The sequence below is a fragment of the Pelophylax lessonae genome, assembly GCF_965119305.1.
Source record: "Pelophylax lessonae genome assembly, chromosome: 5".
In the NCBI taxonomy this organism is placed as follows: Eukaryota; Metazoa; Chordata; class Amphibia; order Anura; family Ranidae; genus Pelophylax; species Pelophylax lessonae.
Window position 1 is genome coordinate 427,908,879 of NC_138772.1, and position 26,842 is coordinate 427,935,720.

Genomic DNA, 26,842 nt, shown 5'->3' on the forward strand with positions numbered 1-26,842 from the left:
CACAGGAAGAGACAAGAACACTGGAGTTTTGGCAGGATCAAATGGAAGAATTACTTTGCAAAGAATATCCAATCACATGAAAAGGGAAAAAAAAACATTTTGCTTACACACGATTGGATGATTGAAGTCGGCAGAATTTCACCTATGCTCTGCAGCAAATTCCCTTGTAGAGTGCCAAATGCACAGTTTGTCTTTAGTAAATAACCCCAAGGACATATCACTGGTATTAAAATAAATAAGTGTAAAACCTACATATCAAATATAACTTTTAGTAATTTTTAGATCGGAAAAGTTTGAACTGCTCAGATATGACCTAACATGTATGCAGTATCCGGTCATTTTATTGCTGCATGCTACAAGAAAGACAATATAAACATGTATTTTAAATTGTTTAACAAAAAAAACGAAGCTACAATATATCCACAGTGTTTTGACGTTGAAGTAGTAATGAATTGCTTGATGAATACCTGGGGCAGTTTTACAGCTTGAATTACTTGGAGGTGATATGAAATAATCCCCAATTGCCTTCAACACTGAAGTAACAAACTCACCAATCACGCATTTCTGATTATTGCTTACACTGAAATGCACATCAACTCTTGACTCCATAGTGATGTATAAATTACACAACCCCCCCCCAAGAGGCCTCTGTGTGACTACAAGGGCTGCTGTGATATAGTAAAAAAAAAAGTTGCAGCATGAATTTGTCAATCATTGGCATGACCATTATAAATCTGATACCTTTATTTTTTTTTTTTTTTTTTTAAGATCGGCTCCATCTTATTAATTTGCCAATATCTTTAGAATGTTATGTGTCAGACCCATTACTGTATTGGTGGATTTAAAAAAAAAAATGTGACATTAGTGGCAGGAAGAGCTTGTATTCAAAGTGGGAAGTATATATAAAAAAAGGTCTTGCATCTTCCAGGTCAGAATGTGTTACAGCAAAGGAATAAAGCATAAGAGGTGGACAATCCATCCAAGTATAGACCCCAGTCAGCATGTCCATAGATCAGGCAGTTCTGGGATGGTCAGGCAATATGCTAGATTGGTGGGAGTTCAGTGGTAGGCACAAAAATTATCTACTGGTGACCCATGGACCAGAAGGATATTTGAAGTTTCTCAAACAGGGACACAATAAAAATGCAAACGAGGAGTTTTATTTAACCCTTCCACACACTATCCAAAACAAACACTTTGGGTAGGCTTCCACTTCTAAATGTAGCCTTTGCAAATTCTATGTAAGGCTTGCTGCAGTACTCCAGTAGTAGTGCTGCAAATACATACCATACCAATGGTGTTTATCTAGGCTTTCCATAATATTACCAGGGACACAGCTGTGGTCTATTGAATAAAAGTGTGACAAGTAAAAAAATTTAGCTGGTTGGATACCTTCTCTCTATGGCACTCTTAACCCATAGCACTAAACACAAATATTAACTTCAGCCAACTGTTTGTGTATGCTCTATGCTTGAGGTGATTGTAGCCATACTAGTGCACTTGCAACAAATAATTGAGTACTGTCCATGGTACAATTTTTCAGGACATGTTCATTTGGGGTATGTCCCCCTTCAGGGTTCCAGCAGTACTCACTCCTGGGGACCTTGAAGGGGGGATATACCCCAAAAGTTTTTCCTGAAACTGTTAGAGCCAAAAAAAAAAAAAAAAAAAAAAAAGTATGGACAGTACTCAATTGTTTCTGTATAATCTATGCAGATAGAGAATGGGAGATAAGCTGTTAAAACACAAGATCATCTCCAATCCCTAGTCTCACTTCATGACCTCAGTGTTGTGTGTATCAAAGATTTTCCCCAGTAAAAAACATCTGGATCGCCATCTAATGTCTATGGATACCATTATTGCAATTTCTTATTAAATGTGTCAAGAAGGGAATCCATTAGATATGCATAATGGTGGTAGCCAAGATGGAACTGTGGCTAAACATTTTAGACTATATATAAAGAATAGCATAGTGATTGGCTTAGTTCATAGGCCAAGATTCACTTTAAACACACGTCTGTTTCTACTATGCAGGTATGATAGATACATTCTAAAAGCATTCAAGTGTTAACATTTGTGTTGTTCAATCAAGTCATATGTAATCCATCATTTTTGTTATACAAACCCAAGAGTGATTTTGCTCTTATGGAATTTTTTTTATTTTTCCCTTTAATGTATATAATGTGTGGTTTCTATTGTAATTTTTACCTTGAATATTATATTTGAAAATTAGAAGCTTATGGTATGAAGCATATCTTTGCCTACTGATTATATGAGATGCTGTAAAAACAAAAAACTTGTTAATTAAAACAAAAAAAAAAAACATACCAAACCCATGTCTCCACTCCAGACTTGCCCCTTTCATCTGACACAGACAACCTGGGTTCTGGCTACCACAGCCCATCACCACTCAAAGTATAAAAGCAAAATGTAAGCCACACTAAAAAACTTCGCTCTGCGTTTATAATCGTCAGCATCTCCACCAAAAGCCAACCTTGACACATTTCACCACAGCTGTCTTGCTCAAAAAAAGGGGGGGGGGGGGTGAGTCCAGTTTTCTACATCAGATCAAATGGTCAGTTTTTACACTGTGGTATTGAATACTTTCATTTCCAGGCACTTTATGTTTGAGGGATAGGGTTTGACATCTACCCCCAATCCCTTAAGACAGACCCATTGTGTAGCTATAAAGATTTCCTGCAGCCAGTGTGCTTTTTCTGTCCTGAGATTGAAGACCGACTTCTTGGATGGATGAACTCCTACAGCACATATCCAGGTTCAGCCTCTTCCAGTGTGATGGCACAATTATTCCTAAAAGATTTTATCCTGGGGACCCAGTACTGAGGAAATGGGTTGACAGTATTGAGTATTGCCTAAAATCTAATGCCAAGTCAGACTCTCACAAAAAAAAAAAAAAAAAAAAAAAAAAAAAAAAAAAAAAAAAAAAAAAAAAAAAAAAAAAAAACTTTGCTTTATCTGGTTCACACCTCCTCCATGGTTATGCTTATTTCTACAAGGATCAGAAGGGCTTTGTGGCTTCATCACTGATTGGTTGATTCCTTCTCCAAGAGTTTACATTCTACATGACCAGAGGCTTTTTGGTAGTACCCTTGATGGGGCAATTAAGAGGTATTTTTCAAAAACAGACACAGCAGAACTCTCTCGACATAAGAAACATCTTTTCCAGGTCTGTAAGGCTTGGCCTTGGAAATGCAAAAGTAGAAGTCTAGAGAGGAACTTAAGAGTTCATTCCTCAAATCCAATAAAAGATAAGTCATCTACCTCTCCTGGACCTTGCCAGGGAGAGAAGTCATTCTGATGTGAAGTCTGCCCAGTCCTGTCAACTAAACAAGGTTGCAAAATTTCAGGATGGTTTGGACAGACAACTTGAAGGATTAATAGGATTTTTTTAAAAAACATTTTTGAGAAATTAACATGATGCTGTGATTTGACGATAGAAAACATGCCACATGCAAATTCCAGGAAAACCAATTTTGGCTTTCTTTAAGTCATGGGTTGTGTTGTAGACACACTGGCCTTGGAAACCCACACCGGTTCACCTGTTACCAGTGATGGCTTCCTCAAAGTTGCCCAACCAAAATGGAGATGACCTAGCAAAATGATTTTTGTCACAAAGATGATGTTTTAACAATTACTGCCTGCATGAAACACACACACTGACAGCTCATACCCACAATGAACTCACTGAAAAAATAAAACCACCCCTGCTCTGGTTTTCTTTTGGCATAGAAAACCATAGGTGTTGTAGGCAGCACCTCAAAATATCAAATTGCCATCTCAATAAAACATTTCAGACAATAGTAATTAGTTACTTAAGACAAGTCATTTATTAAAATTGTGATATACAAACATTTTAAAAAGAGTTTTATTTAAATAAATAGGAACAAACAATACATTTACACTAAACAAATACACCAACGTGAAGAGTGTCTGGTTTTTGTCATTTATGAGACAAATTTTTTTTCCTGGTTAGGCCTGTGGTTTCTGCATTGGTTTCCAAAAGTTTACCCTTTTTTGGAGTGCCGGTCATGGTTTTTCTAATATTAGAAAACAGGCTTTTCTTAGGCTTCGGTTCAAATACATCTGATGACACAAGCTTCCTGCTTTCATCCAGCTGAGTCTGAAGTTCTGTCACAGAAGCCTCTAGCTGAATGGCTCGTTCTGCTAGGTTCTGGAGACCCCGAACCTCCTGTTCCTGCAAAATGCAAGGAAGGGTTTACTTTATTGTAGTCTTCAATGAGACTAAAGACTACCACAAAATGTTACTACTATTGTACAAATCTTCTGTGTCAACCACACCCCATTTACATAATTTTAATATCAAGCACTGCAAAAAATGGTTTATACTGCAGTAACCGAAAATACTCTATTGGAAGGACAGGGAAGGAAAAGGGGGAGGGGTATGTCTCTGTCAAAAATAATGTAAGGGTGTTAGAGAGGAGTGACATTAAGGGATGAGTACGGGGTTAGAACCTGTGTGGGTAGAACTCCATAGGGAAGACGTAAAGGGGAAAGTAATAGTGGGGGTACGTTATAGGCCACCCAACCAAAGGGAGGAGGTTGAGCTGGAATTTCTTTTAGTGTTGGGTAACGCGGCAAAGCTGGGGCCAGTCATCATATTGGGGGACTTCAATTATCCCGACATCGACTGGGAAGAGGGGACTGCACACTCAAAGGTCTGTCTCTTCATGAATATCTTACAGGACAACTACTTGCCCAATTGGTGGATTCGCCTACTAGAAAGAATACAGTGCTAGATCAATTACTAAATAACCCAGATCTGATATCAGATGTAGGAGTCCAGGACAACTTGGGTTCTAGCGATCACAGGATGATCACATTTAACGTAAAAAAAAAATCACAAGATAGCAAGGCAAGAGGGGGAATATAAGAACCCTAAACTTCAGAAGGGCAAACTTTCCCAAACTGTGCTCAATGATAAAGAAAATAAACTGGGACCAAACCCTAGGAACACTGACCACAGGAACGTATTAAACAATAGCATCTCACAGTGCATTCCTATGGGAAACCAATGTAGAAGAGCCAAGGCTAAAACCAGGGTGGCTAAACCGTAATGTAAAAAAAACGTATTTGCGGGAAAAAATGGCCTTTAAGGAGATATAAAATCGGAGGGGACTTTATCGGCTTTCCATCAATACAAGTAATCGAATAAGAAATGTAAATACAAAATCATGAAGGCCAAAATCGACAGAGACATGGCCGAGGAAAGTAAAAGGAACTCTTAAGAAATTCTTTAAATATATCAATAGCAAAAAAACACGAACAGAGCATGTTGCACACAATTAACAATGATGGGAAGAGGGTTACAGAGGATACATAGACAGCAACTGTGCTAAATGCTTTCTTCTCCTCAAGTCTTTACACAGGAAAAGGAGGGGTATACAGACCATTACTGTATGGTTAGCATTACTTCACATGACATGCCGCTATGGCTAACAGAGGGTGAAATCATGAAAAGTCTTGATAACGTAACACAAATCACCAGGACCGGATGGCGTGCATCCGAGAGTACTCAAAGAACTCAGTAAGGTTATATCTAGACCACTGTTCCGGATCTTTGCAGATAGTATTTTGACAGGAACTGTACCAGGTGACTGGAGGAAAGCTAACGTGATACCAATATTCAAAAAAGGGCAGAGGTATATCCCGGGAAATTAGAGGCAGGTCAGCCTGACGTCAATAGTATGTCAAATTACTGAAAGGATAAGGGACTATATCCAAGAATTTGCTAAAGTCAACAGTATCAGCAGTAATCTGCATGGGTTTACAAAAGGGCGTTCTTGTCAGACCAATCTTAACATTCTACGAGATGAGCTAGATGGGGGGAGACCTGTGGATGTGGTGTATCTGGAATTTGCTAAGGCATTTCATACAGTCCCCACAAAGTATTAATTTACAAAATAAGATCTGCTGGCTTAGACCACAAGGTTTGCGCATGGATAGAAAACTGGTTAAAGGGGCGTGTCCAAAGGGTGGTAATAAATAACACGTACCCCAAGGCTCAGTCCTGGGACCAGTTTTGTTCAATTTATTCATAAATAGCATTGAGGACGGGCTCATTAGCTCAATCTCAGCTTTTGCAGATGACAAAATTAAGCAGGGCAATAACTTTACATCATGATGCAGAAATCTTACAGAATGACCTGAACAAAATAATAGAGCGGGCAACTACGCGGAAAATGAGGTTTAATGTGGAGAAGTGTAAGGTATTGCACTTGGGGGACTAAACAAAAAAACGCGTTGGGGGAACCTCTGGGGGAATCAAGAATGGAGAAAGATCTGGAAGTCTTAGTGAGTCTTAGTTGAAGATAGAACAAGCAATAGCATGCAATGTCAAGTTGCAGCTGCCAAAGCCGGCAGAATATTGGCATGCATAAGGGGATATATCTATAATCCTACTACTTTATAACTCTGGTCCGGCCACACCTGGAGTATTCTGTCCAGTTCTGGTCGCCAATCCTTAATGGATTTGCTGGAACTGGAAAGAGTCCAAAGAAGGGCAACTAAGCCAATTAGGGGATTGGAGGACGTAAATTATGAGTAGTGTTTACAAGTGCTCAATTTATTCTCCCTGGAGAAGAGATGCCTGAGAGGGAACATGATACCGATTTACAAATACATCAAAGGGGATCTCAGCATAGAAAAAAAATAAATAAAAAATATTCAGTTGCAAGGAGTGCAAGAGGACACGAGGCCATTCAATGCAATTAGAGGAGAAGCGATTTAACCTCAGGCTATGCAAGGGTTTTTTTTTTACAGTAAAGGCAATAAGATTGTGGAACTCACTTTCACAAATGGTAGTAACTGAGGGGAGTATGGCTACTTTTAAAAGACTCTTGGACATACATCTCCAAGATCAAAACATTCATGGGTATGGGAAATGAATACATCCACACCCACCGACACAGGTTGAACTATGGTCTTAATTCAACCTCAATTACTGTGCAACTATGTAACTCAGAACAACCAGATTTTAGTACATTAGTCCACTCTGAGATTCATGACCAGTTATAGCTGGTCACTAGGAATGAAGGTTCTGATTGCAACTTGTTGTTAGGTTCACCTCCAGTAATGAGTACAACTTAAATGACAGGATAAAAGCGTAAAAAAAACCCAGCTTAAAGCCATGTTTAGGAGTGTCAAGCTTTTGGACGTTTCTTCATTTCATTGGCCAGAATGAATTAATCTTGCCAATGGAGTGAACAAACTTTCAGCACTGAAATGCACATAGCGTTTAGGCATGTTTAGACACATCGGGCATTTTCTGCCAAAATGCTCCTCTCTAGAGCACGCAAGTGATGGAAATCTCTGAACAGTGTTATATTCAGGGTCAAAGTTAGTTGCTTAACAAAAAATGTTGGCAACTGCCAATTGTGGGGTATGTAGAGACACCATTTGTCAATTTTTAATCCACAAAATGCAAACATTTGTAATGCCCCCTTACCTCTGAGGATCAGACTAGGCCCTCCAGGTGGCTTGGTGGGCCAAATTTAATCTAATATCCAGAGGACATGTCCAGCCAGCTCTTCTGTGATACTCTTCAGCAAAAATATATTTTCAGGCTCAACATCCTCCAGGTCAGTGGTCCTCAACTCCGGTCCTCAGGGCCCACTAACAGGCCAGATTTTAAGTATTACCTTGGGGAGATGCAGACTAGAGTACTGCAATCACTGAGCAGCAAATTATATCACCTGGGATGTATTTCAGTTATCTTGCAAACCTGGCCTGTTAGTGGGCCCTGAGGACCAGGGTTGAGGACCACTGCTCCAGATTCCAACAGGTAACAAAGTTGTTGGAAAGTCACATGCATTAATTACGTTAATTCTCTGTTTTAGGTCCCTGACCAGTACTGTGTGTGCACGTTTTCCTAAAATTATAATGCAAAATACCTTCTTTGCAGAGCCCGGTTGTGCCGTCATGGAACCTCCCTTTGCTTTTCTTCCCGATTGCCGCAGCACTCGAAAAGGAAGAGGGAAGTAGGGACCTGTCAAAATCGGGTACCTGCTGCCCCCCTCTCCTCAAAAGTGCCAATTGTGCAAGAGGAGCAGGGAACGAGTCCTTCAAGCGGAACATCCCCTTTTGGGTGGAGCTCAGCTTTAACTCATGAGAACAAACAAGTTAAATGCATTGAATATACACTGTAGTTTACCTTTATTTTCAGGTGCTGCTTTAACATTTCATTTTCTTCAGCCAGTCTTCTCATGTGTAAATCATTTTCATCTTTATTATTCTGTAATTGCAACTTCAGACCAAGAATAATCTGTCAAAAGAAGACATTTTCTCTTTATAAGGCAATGGTATGTACTGTGCCTAAGTGTAGAAAAATACATCACACTGGACAACAAATTCTCAAGTTTATCTTCCTGAAGGATTGTGGCAATTAGAGCCCTTCAAACTGGTTACAAGCACGGTATAACTTCAGAATAAACCACATTGGAATCTTGAGAAATAAACTTTTTTTTTTGCATAATGTTTCTGACACTGCACGAGTTCAAACAGGTCTGAAAGTGTTTTGCTGCCGATTTTCCTTGGTCAGGTGCATCTCACTCCAGTATCCAGCAATTTCCATTGTTGCAATGTCCTGGTCAAACTTTCACCATGCCTGCCCCTGACTGCACCCAGATTCTCAGGAAATATCAAAGTGCGAATGCAGAAGATTATTCAGCGACATGTTGCACTTCATGGTCTAGTATGTTGTAATAAGGTTTGTTAACCAGCGGTATGTAGTTTGGTGCTCTGTAGTTGCCAAGAAAATTCTCACCGACATACTTGACTGTTCCAGAAATTTCCACTGGTCCCATTAACAGATCAAGCCACTTGACATTGATAAGCTATCGAAAAGCACCCTCCAAGCACCTTATCCCCATGTGTAAGGGGACAAGGGCCTCTTCCCAACAACCCTGAGCTGTGGTTGTTGGGGGCTTATCACGCCCCCCCCCCCCCCATTTGAATGGGTAGCAGGTACATCATACCCCTACTCCTTCACCAAAAAAAAAAAAAAAAAAAAAAGAAGGAATGTCCCTCGATGTAAATTCATAGTCAAATCACGATGCCCGCCAGACCCGAGAAATAGAAAAAAGTTAAAATTAAAATAAAAAAAAAAAAAAAAGAAGGAATACTTCTCCTCTTGGCATGCCCAATCTTTGGCTTTGACAGTTCTTTTATAGGCAAGGGGTGAAGCCATCCAGCTACATCAACCAGTGGACCAGTGGCACTGCTGCTTCTGACGTCACAAGGTGGAATTTTGCCCACTGAAATCACCGACTTAGACCCAGAACCGACACTGGCTCTAATGAGTATGGACTTTCTTCCAGATGCAAACTTCTCTACTGCATTTGCTGTAAAACCGCACACAGGGTGCCTGCACAGCCTCCCTTGCCTGGTGCAGCTCCATAGCCTCTGTTGGCCAGAATGCTTAACTGTAAAGACTGGGATCTGGTCCAAAAAAAAAATCTAGGCAAAAGGGGCAAATCCGCTATGAAAATGTGACTATCGATTCCCTGACTTCTCAGTGGAATTGCAGACGCACAGAGCCACATTTACTGAAGTCAAGAGGAAGAGGAGAGAAAGGCTGGGATCGTATATTCTATGGCTTATCTGGCTCGCCTGAGAGTGATCAATGGGAGTAACATTCAATTCTTCACCACTCCGGTGGCGGCGCATGTTTGACTTGCTCCTTAAAAAGTTTATTTTGATTTCTTACTTGCTACACCTTGATGAACAGATGAACAGAACAGAGGACAGAACAGTCCCCCCGATTTGATGTCCTACGACAACTTCAAGCAAGTTTGACTTGTCAGCAAAAGATTGATTATATAGCAGGAGAGATCCCTATGGATCTCAACATCTAGGCATTTTAATTAGGAAGCCTTTTTAAGGGGGCGCCAATAGCAGGATGGTGAGCTGATGGGTGCAGTGGGAACATCATAAATTTAGCCCAGTTAATCTGAATACCAGATTAGTCCCAAAAAAGGTGTTAGCCTCTAGAGCAGCTGCTAGAAAATGCTCCATAAGAGCATCTTGGCATTAATTCTTGGAAACATTGGTCGAAAAAAAAAAAAAAAAAAAAAAAAAAAACCCCCTTCACCTCCACCTTTTATTGCTTTCATGCAATTTTTCATTAGTCTGAGTTTTATGTGAGGTGGGGGCAAAAGTAGCTTGGTTAGATGAATTGGCTTTTATACCATGTTTTTCTATACAGAAACTAACATTTTGAAGTGGCCATTTCTTTTTATTATACTGCAACTCTAGTGTGGCACTCCCGTTCGCATATGTAACAGTACTTGAAATATCGGAGCTGCATTCCAAGCAGCAGAGCTACTGTTAGATCTCCACAAGTATTCTAGTTGTACTTGGTGTACCAATTGTGCTAACAGTTCCATGTTTTTGTATGTCTTATTGTAGGTCTCCTTCAAGTGCGCAGCATAGCCAACAGGTAATACAAATACAGAGGATTTGTATAGAACAGTATGTGAAAGGTCAAATTACAGGTTATTGTTGAGATTAGCCAAAAATCTTTAAAGATACAATAAAAAAAAAAAAAAAAATTGTTCAGTGATCAAAACCTGTTGTCCAGTATAATCATCTCAAAAAAAAGGTACTTAGCACACTACTTCTTGAGTTAAATGTAGATGGATGTTTTACCTTTTCTTTTTCTTGCCCACGTTTGGTTAATGCTTCAATGGCTCCAGACATGGAATCCTTTTCTGAAGAAGGGCAAACAAATCGGTCAATGAGGATATTAAAATGGTCACCTAAAGTGCAATACACTCCTCCAAGCAGAGTTTAATCGCAAAAATAATGCTAACCTAAAATAAAGATTTAATGCAAAATCTTAGCTTGTGTTGACAAGTGCAGTGTGCAAGGAATATTTCCCATTAAATATCTTAAAGCATCTCAGAATTCCTCCGCCACCAGGAAATGGCACTAACAATCTCCTCAAATACAAATGTAAAAGCAGAGCTTCTCTCAGAGGCCAATACAAGTATGTAGCTTCTCTATGTGCAAGGTCATGATTCCAATGCAGTAAATGCCCAGAAAATTGTAATGACAGACCGCACAGTTTTAAAATTAACAAGAACAGAAGACTAACATTGTTTTGCTGAGTGCACTAGACACAGGGGAAGGGGCAAACATTTAGGAAGAGGATTGGTGCACTTATGCTGCAAGATTTTATTCTGGAAAACAAATTGTCCATTTTAAAGTCAAGAGCGGGGGAAAAAAAAAAAAAACACAACACACACACACACGCGCAATGTGGCCGTTAAATGTAAAAACACAACATGAAAAATCTATATTAAAAAACTGTACCATTAAAAAGGGCCCCATCATGTGACAATCGTGGAGGTAGTCATTTCTGAGCTTTCCTTTCTAATTGCTTGGCTTTCAATACTTGACCCAAACACGGCAGACAGCAAGTGATAACTGTTCCCTCGTTTCTGTACTAGGTCAGCAATTAAGAAATTGTAGCCAAAGCATCAGCTTTAGACCTCGGCAGTTAGCATTTCAGGAGTAGAGGGTAGCAATGTCAGCTTCCTACTTTCCCATGACAGAGGTACTTTAAGGAAGCTCATCATAATAATATAGGCTACCATTACGCTCTGAAAATGTTAATAGCCTGGTTGGACACCTGTTTCAACCCAGTGTCTCCAATTTGAAACAATGGTGGATGTTCTTTCTATAGAAATTAAGGTGGAGGTCTACGTTGCATGTGCGTCTCAGACTTTGTTCTCAAAGCTAGACATGTGCAGGATGAAAAAATTTGCTTAGTGCCGGTATTTAAATAAACTTGTTTAGTTAAATTAGTTTCATATTAGAATTTGCAAAAATTATCGAAATCTGTATTTCGAATTAGAAAAACGTATTCAAATTCGATTATATACATTATATACACACACACACACACACACACACACACACACACACAAAACGCACTTTTATTCATCAACCCAATTGCAAAATGAATAGAAAATAAATGAATAGAAAATATAGTCAAGACATTGACAAAGGTTACAAATAATGATTTTTATTTAAAAATACTTTTGTCCTTTAAACTTTGCTTTCAAAGAATTCTCCATTTGCAGCAATTACAGCCTTGCAGACCTTTGACATTCTAGCTGTCAATTTGTTGAGGTAATCTGAAGAAGCTTCACCCTACACTTCCTGAAGCACCTCCTACAATTTGGATGGACTTGGGCACTTACATACCATACGGTCAAGCTGCTCCCACAACAGCTCAATAGGGTTGAGATCTGGTGATGGCGCTGGACACTCCCATTCTAGACAGAATACCAGCTGACTGCTTCTTCCCTAAATAGTTCTTGCACAGTTTGGAGGTGTGCTTTGGGTCATTGTCCTGTTGTAGGAGGAAATTGGCTCCAATCAAGCGCTGTCCACAGGGTATGGCATGACATTGCAAAATGGAGTGATAGCCTTCTTTATTCAAGATCCCTTTTACAAATCTCCCACTTTACCAGCACCAAAGTAGCCCCAGACCATCACATTAGCTGCACCATGCTTGACAGATGGCGTCAGGAACTACCCCAGCATCTGTTCACTTGTTCTGCATCTTACAAATGTTCTTCTGTGTGATCCAAACACCCCAAACTTAGATTCGTCTGTCCATAACACTTTTCCCAATCTTCCTCCGTCCAATATCTGTTCTTTTGCCCAGCTTAATCTTTTCTTTTTATTGGCCAGTCTCGGACATGGCTTTTTCTTTGCCACTTAAGGAGGACATTGGATTGTATCACCTAGTACCCAGTGTTGGTGGCCATCATCCCGGTAAGTAGAGACAAGGAGGATACCCCCAATTGTTTGGGACTATAAATGCCACTAAACACTGAAAAAAGTATACGCAAAAGTATTAAAAAAAGGTCACATTTTATTTATACATAGAAAAAATTAATTATACAATAAATGCATATTCCAAACAGAAGATGACTGGATATACATCAAGATATAAAATTGCATGCAAGAACAGACCATCCTCAGCACAGAAGACTCCTAGGTACAGCTGGTGGAGAACAGAGCACAGGACCCTACGCGTTTCGGGTATAATACCCTTCTTCAATATTGAGTGGGACATAAATGCTTTTATCAACACAGCTTGATTTGTACACTCATATTTATTCCCTAATTTTAGTGTTCGAATACCTTTCCTCCTCCTCGATTTTAGATATATTTTTTAATTTTATGTGGTTTTAATATATCTTATTAACCTTTTATACTGCATTTTATTAATTGTTATGTAACTGTGTATGATTTTATAGGTTATACGCCTTTAATTGGCTATTTCATGTACATATTTTACATAATATTTTAATATATATTTTTTAACTTAATATTGAATCTATTCTGACCCATTTTTGTCCCCCTGAGTCGAAAGTCACCACAGATTCTATTAGTGGTGTATTCTTTTGGTCTTTAATGTGATAATATAGACATATATGATTACTCGGTCTTCTGATCGTCACTTCCTGTTTATTCCGGATGTCACCATAAGAAATATATCACGAAATGGGAGTCTTGAACCACAAGCTTGCCTTCCGGTGTGTTCCAACAACGTCACTTCCGCCGAATCCCGGAAGTGACGTTACGCTATTGGCGGGCCATCAGAGCGAGGCTTGGAGCACACGCCGGCGCCATTACACGCTTCCATGCGGTCCCCAGAGTTGATTTTCCTCAGGTGGAGCAAACCATCCATTATTCTATATGTAGTAGGTAGTTGAAGGCTGGCATTATCTTTTGAGAAAGGCATCTATGCTGAAACGCGTTAAGAGGACTACAGTCAGCCCTGCTATGTATACCTGACATGCATATCATTCATGGATGTTTGTAAGTGTATCGGCTTTATTTTTAATAAATTTGAACCCAGCAGTATTACACTATGTCTGTCCCCCTTTTTTGGTTTTATCTACAACCGTGTTGGAGTTGAGCTCTGGAGTGTTCATATTCGTTACTGCTCCATATGGAAATCTCGGAGATCGGTGAATCCAGCTGGGACAGTCTTCAAACATCTCCATTAGTCTGTTTGACCCTTATGCTATATGGTATCTGGGTCCCATCCATCTGGTGAGCGCAATTCACTTTATCTTCAGTGTTGGGATTTGCTGCACATTAAGATCACAATACTTTCTTTTGGATTTATTTCAGCTCAATCATCCACTTGGGATTTTTTTGATGGACTTCTATGTGTGGACTCTTCTGTATTTGTTTATACATCATTAATTATCAGCGCTGCACATTTTTTTCTATTTGTTGTTATATTAGTCACTGTTTTTGTCTAGTGATTGGTGCCAGCTGCTTTTTCACTTCTTAGTTAGCGCAGTAATCTTTTTGCTTCCTATTTAAATCTCTAATCCTGCCCGAAGAGTCTTCAGCTTTACAATAGGAGATCCTGAACAGTGCAAGCACAAAATAACACAGAATATTTACAACTAGTCTTCATAGCAGATTAAACATACAGGATACATATCCCAAGAAAGCACGATTTTTGGCATCATTATACTATGCTAGTGAAAATTTATAAGTACAATAGCATTCGTGACAGGAGTTTTTGTGTATTGCCTTTAGGTTTATCAGAACAAACCATCGGGAGAAGATGCAAAATAGCACCCAATATCCTATATGATATGAATTCACATAAGTTCCACATAATGTATCAATGTGCAGGCCAGAACAAAGTCCGAATGCCTGTACACTAAACAAGGTTATATCCCCATTCACCATAGAACGCCGTCACAGATACCTGTAGTACTGAGCATTAATAGCTTCATAATCCAACAATATACACCCCATATTGTATCGTGGCGGAGATCATATGTTTAGTTATTGTTCCGAACTTTGTCACTCTGCCTTGAAGGCAAGCATCCCGGAGTCGCCTCTTCACTGTGGATGTTGACTGGCGTTTTGCGGGTACCATTTAATGAAGCTGCCAGTTGAGGACCTGTGAGGTTTCTATTTCTCAAACTAGAGACTCTAATGTACTTGTCCTCTTGTTTAATTGTGCACCGGGCCTCCTGCTTCTCTTTCTATCCTGGTTAGAGGCCATTTGTGCTGTTCTCTGAAGGGAATAGTACACACCGTTGTAGGAAATAGTGTCTTGGCAATTTCTCACATGGAATAGCTTTCATTTCTCAGAACAAGTATAGACTGTCGAGTTTCAGAAGAACGTTTTTTCTGGCAATTTTGAGTGTTTAATCGAACCCACAAACGCTGATGCTTCAGATACTCAACTAGCTCAAAGGAAGGCCAGTTTTAAAGCTTCTCTAATTAGCACAACAGTTTTCAACTGTGCTAACATAATTGCACAAGGGTTTTGTAATCATCAATTAGCCATTTAAACACGAATTAGCTAACACAATGTACCATTAGAACACAGGAGTGATGATAGCTGGAAATTGGCCTCTATATACCCATGTAGATATTCCATTAAAAATCAGCCGTTCTGAGCTAGAATAGTCATTTACCGCATTAAAAATGTCTAGACTTTATTTCTGATTAATTTAAAATGTGTCAAAAAAAAAAAAAAGTAGTGACCCCAAACTTTTGAATGGTAACACACACGAAATTCTGAAGATGGTTAGGTTCCATTGCATGTGGCAACTGTGGCACACCACAGCAGCTATGCATGGGGCAATGGTACACTGACAGGTGTTGATGGGGCATAACTGTTATATTCTATTGCATTTTTCTGTTCCATTTTGTATTCCATTCCAATCTTTTCTATTCAACGTCATTCAATTCAAATTCGAATTTTGGAAGTTAGTAGTTAGAACATAACCATCTTAAAAAAAAAAATTCAAAATTTCAAATAGAATGAATTTGAATAGAAATAAAAAAAAAAAAAAAAAAAAAAAAATTAGAACAGAAAAGAGAATATATAAATACAGAACAGAAAAGAAATGGAAAGATATAAACACCTTTCTTTATATTCTATCCTATTGTATTGTTTTTCTATTCAAATTTAGAAGACTGTCATTATCAATTGTATCTTTTAAATGATATTCTATTCTTTATCCATTTATTTTTATTCTATTGCTTTATTATTTTATACTTTTTTTTTGTATTTTTTTTTTAGAAAATAGATTTACAATTCGAATTAGATTTGAATTTTGTTTAAATTTCCGTTCGTTATTTCAGATTAGTTTAAATTCGTTATTAGGAAATTCTGATTTATCCGAATTACAACAACAAAAACAAACAGCACATGTCTAATCAGAGGGTTGCAAAACTCCCAGCAGGCTACAAGGTGAAGGATCTATGAGGCGTGGAGAAAGACAAGTCAAGGATTCAGAGTTGAGAGTTATGTAAAACAGCAAGTCTACTTTTTTTACTTTTTTGTAACTCCTTTTCAAAGTTTTCCAGGACAGCCCATGAGACCTAGGGCTCCTCCTACCAGGACATGAAACATGTTCACCCCACCAGATAAAAGGCAGTCCTACTACTTCAGTATTGTTGCGAGAACTGTAGGACATTCCTGTAAAACATATGCATAATACAAGACCTCACTGGGTAGGAATCCAGCTGTCCTGGAAGACTCTCAGAAAAAGGAGTTACCGATAAGTCTAACTTAGCTTTTCTCAAGTCGTCTTCCAGGACAGCCCATGAGACAATGAGCCAGAACTTACCAGTTTAGGGAGGGACTACTGCTTGGAGCACCTTTTGACCAAACGCCTGCTCCTGGGAAGAGAGGAGGTCCAGGCAATAATGTTTTTAACAAAGGTCAAAAAATTAAACCAGGTGGCTGCCTTACATATCTTTTCCAATGAGGCGCCAGCCCTTTCAGCCCAGGACGAGGACAAGGCTTTTGTAAAATGCACGTTGACAAGGGCGGAGTAACATTCCTAACTCATTGCCTGCTTTATCCACCTGGCTACGGTGGCTTTAGAGGATTCATTACCCTTGTGTTTTCCAAAAAATAAAAAATAAGGCTTCAGAATTCCTAAAGCTCTTGGTAACCTCTAGGTAAATAAGACCTCTGACATCCAAAAAATTAAAATCCTTTTCTGTCATTTTTTTGGAGAGTTACAAAAGCTTGGTAGCACAATATCCTGTAATCTATGAAAGGGAGTGGCTACCTTTGGCAAAAACCCTGGATCGGTTTTTTAACACTACTCCCATCAAAAATTGTGAGTAAAGTCTCTCTAATTGAGAGGGCCTGCAATTTGCTAACTCTGCGAGCTGACGTAACTGCAATCAGGAACGCAGTTTTCAGTGAGTAATTTTTCTGAAAAATCCTTCAGGGTCTTGAAAGGAACAGTCACCAAGGCCTGAAGGACTAGAGCTAAATCCTATGTAGGACATGATTGGACAACCAGGCAATTGTCCTGGCATAGTGTAGAAAAAAAGACGACACTAAACATATAGTGTATCTCCCCGCGCCTAGGTATAAATGCTGTTCTCAAAATTTACAAATTAACAAACAAATTAAATTATGTGTCAAGTAGCAGCAGCTGTAGGAGTGTAGTGAATATATCAGAAAATAGCCAAAGACTATCTTCAGAGCTTGCCAATAGCCTAATATGATATACAAGTGTGTAAATATTTAAATAAATATAGATGGATATAAATAATCAGTGAATACAAATTGCATATATGATAAAATTAATAGTAAATAATTAACTTGTAATTGTAGAAATATATAGTATATGACAAATAGTGCAATTAATAGTGCAAAAAAGTCCAACAATGTGACAAGTAAAACAGTCTTTGCCAGGATCTAAATCAAAGTGCAGGTACTTTGTGCTCAATATTCCAACAGTTCGCGACTTTGGTGGCGTGGGTTCCTTTTTCCAGTGGCGTATGGTAAAAAGTGGATCACTTACCAGAGGTAGTGGGTTTTATGTGCTGTATTGCACTAAGACCAGACACGCTTGGAGGCCTTCCAGGCCTGTAATAAGGGGTTCTCTGTGCCGCCCCTAGTGGGGTGCAGGTTAGATTCCTCACTTGGTTTCACTCCTCGGGGTTTGGGGCCAGGGTTATGCAAGAAATAAATGCTCCAAATGGTATAGTACGTTTTAAAATTTTATTTTCCACATGGGGTTATGAAAAAAATGGCTCCAAAATTCCAAACAACCGCTGACATGCATGCAGAGTGGCGAGCGGAGTGTTCCGGCTTACGTTCCACTGCTCGGTTGCATCTCGCCATGCGTTCCAATACTGGCACATTGTCACTTCCTGTGACGTTATCAAAGGTAGCCTCCACTAGGAGCTCAGTTTTGCCCCACAAATGGCACACTTCCTTTTGGGTGGTTGCGCCGGGACCTTGGTCTGCAAAAAATATAAATGATGAAACCTAGTTTGAGAATAAGCCACTCAAATCTCCAAACACACCTGTGACGAGACCCTGTCTCGCTCTTTCCGCTCTCCCGACACTCATCTGTTTCTAGTGAGTCAGCTTGCAGATCGCAACGTCTGAAGGTTCGGTCAACCAAGGATCCGGGATCCGAACTACAGCTATGTGCCGTCCGGAATCCATTAGAACACACACCAGGCAGGCTGTATGCAAGTTCAAACAGGAAGACCCTTTATTGGAAGAACACAGCACACTTATACAGAATTTGGAACATCCTTCCCCCAACAACCACTTTCCCATTGGTCAATTGCACAGTACCTGCAGTTCCCCATAAGGTCCTCTCCAGCCATGCAAATGAGGGCTTGAAAATGAGTCAGCAGTGATTGGTCAGATAGCTTGACCAGAAGGACAGCCATGTGCAAGGAGACAGAAGCCCCAGGGGGCAATCAATGTACACAATAGTCAAGACACAGAACAATGGTTCCCTAACAAGCCCTCAATACACATTACTCTGAGTGTCAATACATCCCTTAGCAGACAACAGGTGAGGTCATTAGCACACCTGACAAAAGGTGAATGGACAGCCACCTCAGACAAAAAGCAACATTGTTAGCCAGCCCGTCTCCTCATTGAACTTCCTGGAATGACCATATTAGGAGATGGACTTCATGGTCAGAGATCTCATACTGTACAGGGAATAAAATTGTCATATTGCAAGGAAGACATTATTCCTGAATAGGACTGTCCCATTTGTAGTAGTCCAAACCATATTTTCAGTGTTCACCACCCTCCTGGTCACCCTGCATCCATAACAGATGCAGGGTGACTTAAACATGAGAGCCCCATAAGGCTGGGCATGGTGCCCCCCGACCTCTCTAAAGGAATTTGGGGTCCACAACCCCCATGCCCAAAGTGACTCCTGTCACATTTCTCCCCTTTCGGCAGGAGACTAACACAGAAGGAGACCCTAACTGGGTTTACTTCGAAGTTAGTCCATAGTTCCAGTCCTCCAATGTCTGCACCCACAAAGTATCCCAAACAAATTGTCCAGGACAGAACATCACTCACCCAGCCAACCTCTGCCACTCTTGTAGAACATCCCCGCTGCTGTGGATAAGTGTGGACTGGCCCTTCTCCTGGGAGTCCTTTCAGCCACTGGAGAGAAGACAGGGTGGTGGGGCTCACTTCCTCATGCTTTTGGGGATCTGGGCCGACTGCCCAGCATCCCTGGGGTCCCTGAAGACTGTAGCTTTTGCGGGTGCTGGGCAGAGGTCGGTAACACTCTGCCCTGTTGCCAGCTCTTCTGCTGGGTTGACAAATACTACCCCCAGGACCTGGTTGGGGGTCTGCTGTAGAGAGGAGGGATCGCCTACCTCCTCCTCCTGGTATTCCTGCGGGGCAGGTTGGGGGATCTGGACCGGCCGTCCAGCATCCCTGTAGGTCTGGTGCAGAGACCGCGGTCCCATCTGTACCATTGGGGTCAGGGCTGTTGTCTACCTGTGGTTGGGGAGAACGATTAGTTGTCTCCTCTCCCTGGAAGGTACACTGCTGCCTGGAAGGAAGGACAACACCTTCAGCTCCCTGTAACTCCTGCTGTAGCTGGGGACCTGGGCCAGCTGCCCAGCCTCCCTGTAGGGCCGGTAGAGAGACCTCGGTCCCATCTCCACCTGCCATCGGTGGGTCTTCACAGTACCACCAGTCTGTATGGTCTCTCCAACTGAAGGGTTGTGGGTCTGGATATGCCCCCCAGGACTGCGGCTCTGCTTGCAGGGTAGATTGGGGTGGAATGGAGCAGAGCAGGCGTGGGTAGTCCTGCTCCAGTTCCCACTCCTTTCCGACCAGATGAATCAGGTCTGACCCCAAGTCATCCGCTTTGGGGAGACCAAGTAGGGCTTCCCTGGTGTCCTGGATTTCCCAGCGCCGAAACTCTGCTGGACATTCAAAGTCCCTCTCCTCAAAGGCCCTCCACAGCAAGCCCGGGCCACTATAGTCCTCACCTTCCGGCATATTGTAATCAGCCATCCAGTGGTCGTAGCTGATGGCGTACCACTTTAGTGCCCGGTAAGCTTCATCCAGCCACAACTCCTTCCAAATCAGGTTCCTCAGCTCCGTCACCCACTCATCCCGGGGTTGCTGTCCTAGGAAAGGTAACCGCAGGGCAACATATACCTGGAACCGCTGTTCTTCGCTGGGAAGGTTCTCTCTCCGCCTCCACTGCACATCCTCTAAAGCCTCATACCACATTTCCTTTCGAGTGAAATCTCTCCAGTCCAATATGGCTTCCTCTGATCCAGGCCCATCCTGTTGGACCAAGTGTTGCTGCAACCTCCAGCGAAACTCCTCCTCATATAGGGACGCTGCATCTTTTGGCGTTTTCTCCGATTGCCGTATTTCTGCCATTCTCTGCTCATGTTGCCGCTCTCGTTCTCTCTCGTCGCTCATCCTGCAGCTGGATTTCTCTAATGGCATTCTGTATGGCGGTCTCTGATGGGTTAGCACCATATAATGCCAACCGCTCCCGAACTCGTTGCTGAAACAAGTCAACTGACCGGGGTCCTGCATCACCATCCCTCTGATCCATCTCGGCTAGCTCACTGATCAGGGTGGCCTTGTTCTTTGTCCCACCGGTCCCTCCGCGGCTCTCAAGTAAGTCTTTCAGCGTGGTTCTCCTGCATGCTGCATAGCTGGTCATTGACTCTGGTGGTTTGGAGTGTCCCGATAACTGGAGAGCAAATCCCACCGCTGCCAACCAATGTGACGAGACCCTTGCTCGCTCTGTCCACTCTCCTGACACTCCTCTGTTTCTAGTGAGTCAGCTTGCAGATCGCAACGTCTGAAGGTTCGGTCAACCAAGGATCCGGGATCCCAACTACAGCTATGTGCCATCCGGAATCCATTAGAACACACACCAGGCAGGCTGTATGCAAGTTCAAACAGGAAGACCCTTTATTGGAAGAACACAGCACACTTTTATACAGAATTTGGAACATCCTTCCCCCAACAACCGCTTTCCCATTGGTCAATTGCACAGTACCTGCAGTTCCCCATAAGGTCCTCTCCAGCCATGCAAATGAGGGCTTGAAAATGAGTCAGCAGTGATTGGTCAGATAGCTTGACCAGAAGGACTGCCATGTGCAAGGAGACAGAAGCCCCAGGGGGCAATCAATGTACACAATAGTGAGACACAGAACAATGGTTCCCCAACGAGCCCTCAATACACATTACTCTGAGTGTCAATACATCCCTTAGCAGACAACAGGTGAGGTCATTAGCACACCTGACAAAAGGTGAATGGACAGCCACCTCAGACAAAAAGCAACATTGTTAGCCAGCCCGTCTCCTCATTGAACTTCCTGGAATGACCATATTAGGAGATGGACTTCATGGTCAGAGATCTCATACTGTACAGGGAATAAAATCGTCATATTGCAAGGAAGACATTATTCCTGAATATGACTGTCCCATTTGTAGTAGTCCAAACCATATTTTCAGTGTTCACCACCCTCCTGGTCACCCTGCATCCATAACAGATGCAGGGTGACTTAAACATAAGAGAGCCCCATAAGGCTGGGCATGGTGCCCCTGACCTCTCTAAAGGAATTTGGGGTCCACAACCCCCATGCCCAAAGTGACTCCCGTCACAACACCACAGTGCAGGAGAGAGGAAGAGTGCCCTTTCACCAAGCCCCATACAGCTATGATGGAGAGAAAACCCCACAGGATGTGCAAGAGGGAAGAGTCCCCAGGCATACCTGAGAGGTGCTGGTTCCAGAGCCTGCATCCACTGCCTGGGCAGTTAATGCAAAAGGAATCCATCCTGCTCTTATCCATAGCCTCTGCTGGGTGTAAGACACCAGCCATCTCCTATTTGCGCTTTAAGGAGACTGGAACCAACGTCTCTGGTGCCCGCTGATGTCACCCGCGACCGGACGTGACCTATGCCATTTCCTTGGGCCAGGGAGGAACACAGAAGCTCCACCCCGTCCACCCTGCACACCGAAGCTTATGCAGGAAATCCCTTTTTGAAATGCCCAGCGCTCTTCTCCTGCACGGCCAGCCACACTGCCAGCAAAGATGGCACCATGAGGGATTGGACAGAGGCTCCCTCCTGCTTTCCCGGATGTCGCCAGTGGTCCTGGCCTTCCCCAGGCACTGGGGACAGGAGAGAAGCAGCCACCTACCAACCTGAAGGTATGAGGTATCGCCTGGGCAGGAGAATTTATAAACAGAAGATTCTTTGGGTCTCCTGGTCTGTCCTTTGGAGACTTGGGAAAGAACCGGGTTCCAGGAAACATGTTACCCCCTGTCCGAAGGAAACACTAATACTGAAGGGGTAGGACTGGAGGACCGCATTTTAGCTGGTGGGGATCACGTGTTTCCTGTCCTGGTAGGAGAAGCCCTAGGTCTCATGGGCTGTCCTGGATGACAAATAAAGTACAATTTGTTTTAGGTAAATATATTCCATCCTAGAACGCCTTCTTAAAAAAAGAAAGTGTATATACCTGTAGTGACTTCATAGTCATACTGTTTCTTCAGACCAAGTGCAATCTCAAGTTCTTCTATCTTTTGATCCCTCTCCTGTAGGGATAATGTAATGTTAGATGTAAAGCATCTGCAGCAAAATCAACTTTAGGAATGTTTTGGTATGCCATTTGGGGATTGCAGAAACCACATAACCCCCTCAGTCAAAGAGCTCTGTGCTAGGGTCGATGGCACCAGTTTAAGAATCTTACGAGATCGCTCAAAATTAAGGTTGACAGACTCATAGGACCTGCAGTTGACCAACACATTTTCAAGCAGGTTTTGCATTCTCCGAGATTTGTATGGGAATGCAAAATCCACTTGAAGTGCATAGGCCCAGGCCCAACACTCAACCTACATGAACATTTGCTGGTAACTGTAAGAGATGTTGCAATGTCATGAGAGTGTAAAATTTAATAGGATACAAAAGGGTTGTGTTACAAAAAAAAAAAAAAAAATTTAGAGGCAGTTTACCTTGGGATGCGTACGAGTATGGTAAAGCTGTTTTAACTTAAATTCACAATCGTGTGCTAACCAATCACAACCTCCAACTGTCCACCCTTTTCAATATCAAGAAAGCAGGAAATGTATGCACTGACCTCCACTTTCTCCTGTTCAGCCTGGAATTCTTCATATGGCACATAATTCTCCTCCAAGTCTTCCATTGCTTGACGGTATGCGTGATTCTTTATGGCTTTTTTGTATATTTCTAGTCTGCTTTCTAGTTGCTCCTCAGTGGTTTCTTTAAAGTCTTCAAACCTTTTACTAGCATTAAAAATTAGTACCAAAATACAAAATCCCAGTTACAAAAGGGAATTTTTTTTTTTAACCTATCCGCTATCAAACATACCAATGGGACCATCGCTAAATTTGATGGGAAAAAAAAAAAAAAAAAAAAAAAAAACTACATTTACAGGGTTACACAGCCGTAATAAGGCATAAATCAGGGCAAGTATAAAGCGCTCATTCCAGGATTACAGAAACACTACTAACTTTACAGCTACATTGCCATACATTAAAATTTAACAACTTTTCAGTTTTTCTCTTTCCAAAGTCACATTTGGATCAAATACCTCCAAGTCTCATCAAGATGAACCATCTGCTGATACATGGCTTCCCCCATCTCCTTTCTGATCTGCAGTTCCAAAAGTAGTTTGTTTTGCCTTTCAGTTATTAGCTTTTCCTTCAACTCTTCAATCTTTCTCAAAAGATCCTATTGGACATTGAACGGTAAGGACAACATAAAATATTTAGCAAAATTAAATACCAACAGTTTAAATCCTATCATTGAGACCAAAATCAGATTTTTTTTTTAGATCAATTGCAATCATATTTGATCTCAACAGGAGAAAAAGGTGTAAGGCAACCACTCTAAAAATAGCATGCCAAGAACCCTGTCTATAGGTCCACTCAATAGCCAACTTCACATTTTGTCTAACCAATTGTCAAGTACGTTAAGATAACAGGTATGAACTAAAATTAAATTGGAGAGGATCAGACTGAAAGAAGACACCTTTAGATAACCATAGATGATAGTAATCTGAATTTAGTTTATTGATCTGACACTGCAAAACTGTAAGGCCCCTTTCAGACCAGCTTTCTGGTCAAGTCTTCCTGCCAGTTTATAGGTGGACCTGAACGATAACTCCATGCAGGTCTAGGGTCAGATGGGTGTAAAACAATAAAACAAACAGACTTATCAGTTTACATCTCCCTACCACTGGGGCCATCCAGTTCTGGGAAAAAAAACGGAGAAAAAAAAAAAAAAAAAAACACCACAACAACTCGATCAACCATAGAACCATCATGCTGTCAAAATTTAGACAAAACATGAACAGGCGTGATATTAGAAAATGGACAGCCATTAAATTCCATTCTGCTCCCAATTCAAGATCAGCTATGATTCTCTGCTGTAGTGAACGAAGAACCTGCATGCGAAAGGACCTTTTATATAACCCATCTACAGCATTTTACATATAATAAGCTCAATAGAAACAGATGTGACTGAAAGCACCTGCAGACTCTCCAGTGGTTTTTAAGACCTGGTTTAGAAAAGCTAGATTATTAGGTGCCTTAACCACTTGGGTTCTAGGTGCCACCTTTAAGCTTCCCAGATATGGTGGATATTCATATCAGCAATTTTAAGATTGTACTATGACTTCCAGGGGGTATAGTTAATGCCAAGTTGTCTGACATAAAATGGCTTGTTAGACCATCCACTTACCTCTGGACTCATAACAGTCACATCCATCTCTTCAGCCTCATCTTCAGAAAGAAGGTCTTCAATAGATACATCAGCATCGTCTGTGATGACTTTGCCATCTTTTCCAACTATTCTCGGAGCAATGAAATCAAAGTTTCTGGGCTGAATTACCTGAACAACCTTTAATTAAAAAGAAAAGGTTGATAATGGCCAACATTGTTCTTGAGTTGCATAATTCTAAGAAACAAAAAATGAATCTGCAGTCTTGATGAGGACCCAATAAAGATCCACCCACAATAATGCAACTTTTAAAAATCGGAGGAGTGTATTGCAGGTCGGAGAAAAGCATATTTCCCCCTTTCAACTACTTTGCTATCCTAATTTAAAGATTTCAGTTCCATGACCTCAGATGACCCCCCTACTATTCTTTCTAAATGGTAATGCTTGGTTTACCCAGCAGAACCATATTGAGCGAGCCAGGTGAAACATTCACTTGCTTTAGCCACTGCAACAATGTACAGGTTGCAAGCTTATGGCATGCATCTTCAATGAGAAGTAGTGCTGTTTTCTCTGAATTTAGATCTGTGAAGTTAGATCTGCAGGAGAAAAAAAGCCAATATACCCTACTGAGGTTGCTGAACTGTCAAGCAATTTCTAAACCACCAAATAAAATGGTTTGCCATAGTCGGATTTACAAATGTCAAGAATTGGATTCTCATTCCTATTTATCTTGGCACAATAGACAAAACATTTTTTTGTCATTTTAGATAGGGGTTAAACCCTTCCTTACTCTATCAGGGTTTTTTCTGCATTCGGTTTCCTATTGCAAAGATTTACCTTCAACTATCCCACAGCCAAAACAGGAAATAAGAAATCCCTGCAAATTAAAGGGACTCTTGGGGGGACCCCCCATATCAAAATGTGTACCCCAGATCAAAATGTGTACCCATTGGAGATTTCCTCTGATATTACTTTTCTGGGGACTCCTCAATTTGGAATTTTCTTTAATTCACTTTCAAACAAGGTACAGGACATAGAACAGGACAAAGGAGGGTAAATCTCCCCAATGGGGCCACAAATAAATATACACACACACTCCACCAAAATACTTACTTGTTTAGCAACAGCAGAAAACTTCATAACATGCAGGGTTTCGTCATATGTAGAGGCGCACTGATTGATGTTGACAATCATACAAGCCTTCCCCTTGCCAGAAAAGAAGGGCTGGAATAGCCGGGTAAGCTTGCTTTCCCTGAAAGGAACATAGCTTGCTTTTCTAAAGGCGTGGAGGAGAAAAAAAAAATAGGTTACAGAGAATGCTGCCTTCGGGCAGATAATCAAAATATGTATAGAATTTTAGAAGGGTCAGCATGTCCCAAATATTTTAGCTTTTTACAGTAAAAAAAAAAAAAAAAAAAAAAAAAAAAAAAAAAAAAAAAAAAGCCAGCATAAGCCAGTCCAACCTCAGTATGCCTATCCACAATCTTCCAAAGTTATCTAGTTTAGGAATACAAGAAAGCATCTTCCTTGCTCTACATCTTTTAAACTTCCCCATAGGTGGTTTGATGCATGCATGTTTTTAGCATCAAGAGCATAGCTTAAGATTTATCAACATGAAGAAAATGCATGCTACACCATTATTCATTTTAAATAGTCAGCTGACTAGACCCATATTGATTTCTTCGACCACATTTTAAGTCATTACCAATAGCTTGTGATGGTCTTGCATAGCCTTACTGACAGGACAGTTGTAAACTGCTCAAAACACACCATAATCA

At 41.1% G+C, this 26,842-nt stretch overlaps 1 protein-coding gene across 1 annotated transcript in view; it reads right to left on the reverse strand.

The window, feature by feature from the left end:
* Nucleotides 1-3,961: 3,961 nt before the first annotated feature.
* The window catches only part of LOC309556383 (kinesin-like protein KIF20A), a gene marked incomplete at its 3' end in the record, with an annotated part of 46,396 nt that continues 23,515 nt past the window's right edge, over nt 3,962-26,842 (reverse strand). The window contains exons 11-18 of the mRNA XM_082258846.1: nt 26,178-26,340; nt 25,086-25,244; nt 23,935-24,074; nt 23,461-23,626; nt 22,843-22,918; nt 10,687-10,748; nt 8,192-8,302; nt 3,962-4,216 (exon numbers count right to left, since the gene is read on the reverse strand). Coding sequence (XP_082114972.1) covers nt 3,962-4,216; nt 8,192-8,302; nt 10,687-10,748; nt 22,843-22,918; nt 23,461-23,626; nt 23,935-24,074; nt 25,086-25,244; nt 26,178-26,340 — 1,132 coding nt within the window. The remainder of the gene's footprint in view (nt 4,217-8,191; nt 8,303-10,686; nt 10,749-22,842; nt 22,919-23,460; nt 23,627-23,934; nt 24,075-25,085; nt 25,245-26,177; nt 26,341-26,842) is intronic.